The sequence below is a fragment of the Dipodomys ordii genome, unplaced genomic scaffold (genome assembly GCF_000151885.1).
Source record: "Dipodomys ordii isolate 6190 unplaced genomic scaffold, Dord_2.0 Scaffold2956, whole genome shotgun sequence".
NCBI classification, from domain to species: Eukaryota; Metazoa; Chordata; class Mammalia; order Rodentia; family Heteromyidae; genus Dipodomys; species Dipodomys ordii.
The window spans coordinates 1-2,477 of NW_012270172.1; the positions used below are offsets into that span (position 1 = coordinate 1).

General features: G+C 51.6%; 1 protein-coding gene across 1 annotated transcript in view; it reads right to left on the minus strand.

Annotated features, from left to right (window-relative positions):
* Positions 1–9: 9 nt before the first annotated feature.
* Rem1 (RAS (RAD and GEM)-like GTP-binding 1) overlaps positions 10–2,477 on the minus strand; it is a gene marked incomplete at its 3' end in the record, with an annotated part of 7,773 nt that continues 5,305 nt past the window's right edge. Inside the window, exons 3-4 of the mRNA XM_013037008.1 lie at positions 1,582–1,783; positions 10–137 (exon numbers count right to left, since the gene is read on the minus strand). Of these exons, the coding sequence (XP_012892462.1) occupies positions 10–137; positions 1,582–1,783 (330 nt within the window). The remainder of the gene's footprint in view (positions 138–1,581; positions 1,784–2,477) is intronic.

The following is a 2,477-nucleotide window of genomic DNA, read 5'->3' on the forward strand; positions in this document are numbered from 1 at the left end:
CTGCGCGGCCGCACTGTCCCGGCGGCGCAAGCGCAGTTGGCGCACCACGCCCTCGAAGAGCTCGGCCACGTTGTGCTGCAGAGTGGCTGAAGTCTCGATGAATTTGCAGTCGAACACCACGGCGCAGGCGCGGCCCTCTGAAGGGGCGAGGTCAGGAGAGCCGAGGTGGGTGGAGCCAAAAACAGAGGGCGGAGACAAAGGAGGTGTGTTCAGACTCTACTGGCGGCAGTTTTCCCAGTGCCCCACCTGGTGCAGGTGTGGTGTGGGAAGGGGGGGTTGGGGGGGCAGGAGGGTCAGCTAAAACATTGTGGAGCTTTGTGGAGATAATTGAGTCTAGTATAAACTGATAGATAACAAGTATATACGATAGATAACAGGCAGCAGAAGGAGGCTGGGAGGGCAGGGAGACCAGGACCAGGCTGAATTGCCAGGTCAGAGGCCTAAGATTAGTACCAGGAAAGGCTTGTGAAAGTGCAGATTCTGGGCCCACCCTGAGGATTGCGATTCTGTAAGTGTAGGATGGGTCTGTGTTTTTAACAATCTGCACATTATGTTGCAGTGTTTTGGGGATTGTCTGTCTACAAAATATATGGTCTTCCACTTCCAGGAGGACACTGGGCTTGGAGACAGTGGCCAGAATTCCAATCCTCAATGCCAGGTCTGTGGAACTCACATTCCCTTTCTGAGTCTCACTCTTCATGTTTTTAAGATTCTACTCTATAAGTAAGGTGGTGTGTGTGTGTGTGTGTGTGTGTGTGTGTGTGGCCAGTCTTGGGGCTTGAACTCAGGGCCTGGGTGCTGTCCCTGAGTTTTTTTTTTTTTTGAGCCACAGCTTCACTTCTGGCTTTTTGGTGGTTAATTGGTGATAAAGAGTCTCATGAACTTTTCTAAAATCCTCAGATCTCAGCCTCCTAAGCTGGTAGGATTACGGGGTGAGCCACCACACCTGGCAGTGGGATAATTTTTATGATTTTTATGGCCTTACCAGAAATGTAGAGTGTATTAAAATATTCTCCATCCCCCAGTAATTATAATTTATAAATAACATTCAACATTTTGATTTTAGTAGCTGACTAGTGCATATCAAGAATTTTTTTTTCTTTTTTTAAGACAAGGCTTTGTAAAATTTGACTTTATAATCTCTTCACTACTTTGTTTTGGAGCCAGTAAGTTTTTGTTGTTTAGTTGTTGTTGTTTTTTTCAGCTTGTCAATGTAACCCCTTGAAAAACTGAGGGCCAATCACGTGGTATGATGTGTGTATGTGGGATAAGGTGTCCCTGAGTGTGGGCATTGGAGCCCCAGGGGGGATTTTAAGCAGAGAAGTGACAAGTTCATCTCTGGGAGCAGGATTGGGTGAGGCTGGAGAAGTAGAGGAACTGACGCCAACAAAGTGGGGTTGTCAGGATAAGGCAGAGGCCATGGGTATTCAGGGTAGGGTAGAAGGGCTGGCAGAAATTGGGAATTCTTTTTGCTGGGGAGGAGGGGAGGGAGTTGTTGAGAGAGCTTTCCAGCCCAGGCAGGTAGCTTGCAGGATAGGGGTGGGTTGGGGCTGAGGATCAGAGGGCAGGGCCAAGGCTCACCTTCCACAGAAACTTCCCTGCAGCGGGCCAGGTCTGCCTTGTTGCCCACAAGGATGATGGGCACGTGGTCCGCACGATGTGTGCGGCGCAGCTGGATGCGGAGCTCTGAGGCGCTCTCGAAGCTGCCTCGGTCTGCGATGGAGTACACGATGACGTAGGCGCTGCCCACCTGCAGGCATGACTCCTGGCTCCAGCTCCCACCCTGTGGGGGAAGGGTGGGCCATCCTCAGGTGCTGCCTAGGCCCTGCCTGAGAGAGAGCTGCGGTTGGTGTAAAGAGTGGGGCTAGGGCCTGGCACCAGGGGCTCACACCTATAATCCTAGCTACTCAGGAGGCTGAGATCTGAGGATCGTGGTTCACAGCCAGCCCAGGCAAGAAAGTCTGTGAGACTCTTATCTCCAATAAACTACTCAGAAAAAGCTGGAAGTGGCGCTGTGGCTCCAGTGGAAGAGCACTAGCCTTGCTCAGGGACAGTGCCCAGGCCCAGAGTTCAAGCCCCTGGAGTGGGGCTGGGGTTCAGGTACTACTCTAGACCATTTAGGGGGACAGATTCTGGTATAATCCTGCATGTCACCTGGGGAAAGCTACCCATCCCCTCTGAGCCTCAGTTTCTCTGCTTGAAAAATCAGGTAGACAGGACTTGCTTTGACTCTTCCATTCATTGATGACTTTTGTGGCCTGGCACAGGACTTCCTTCCTGCTGAGGGGGCTTTTTGGCTTTGTCTCTTCACCTCTTTGTCTGGTCTCTGAGGAGAGTGTGGCCTTACCAGATGTCCTTTTTAGACATCTGTGGTCCAGAATTTTTTTGGGTCCGGTCGTGGGGCCTGAACTCTGGGCCTGGGCGCTGTCCCTCAGCTCTTCAGCTCAAGGCTAGCGCTCTACCACTTGAGCCACAGC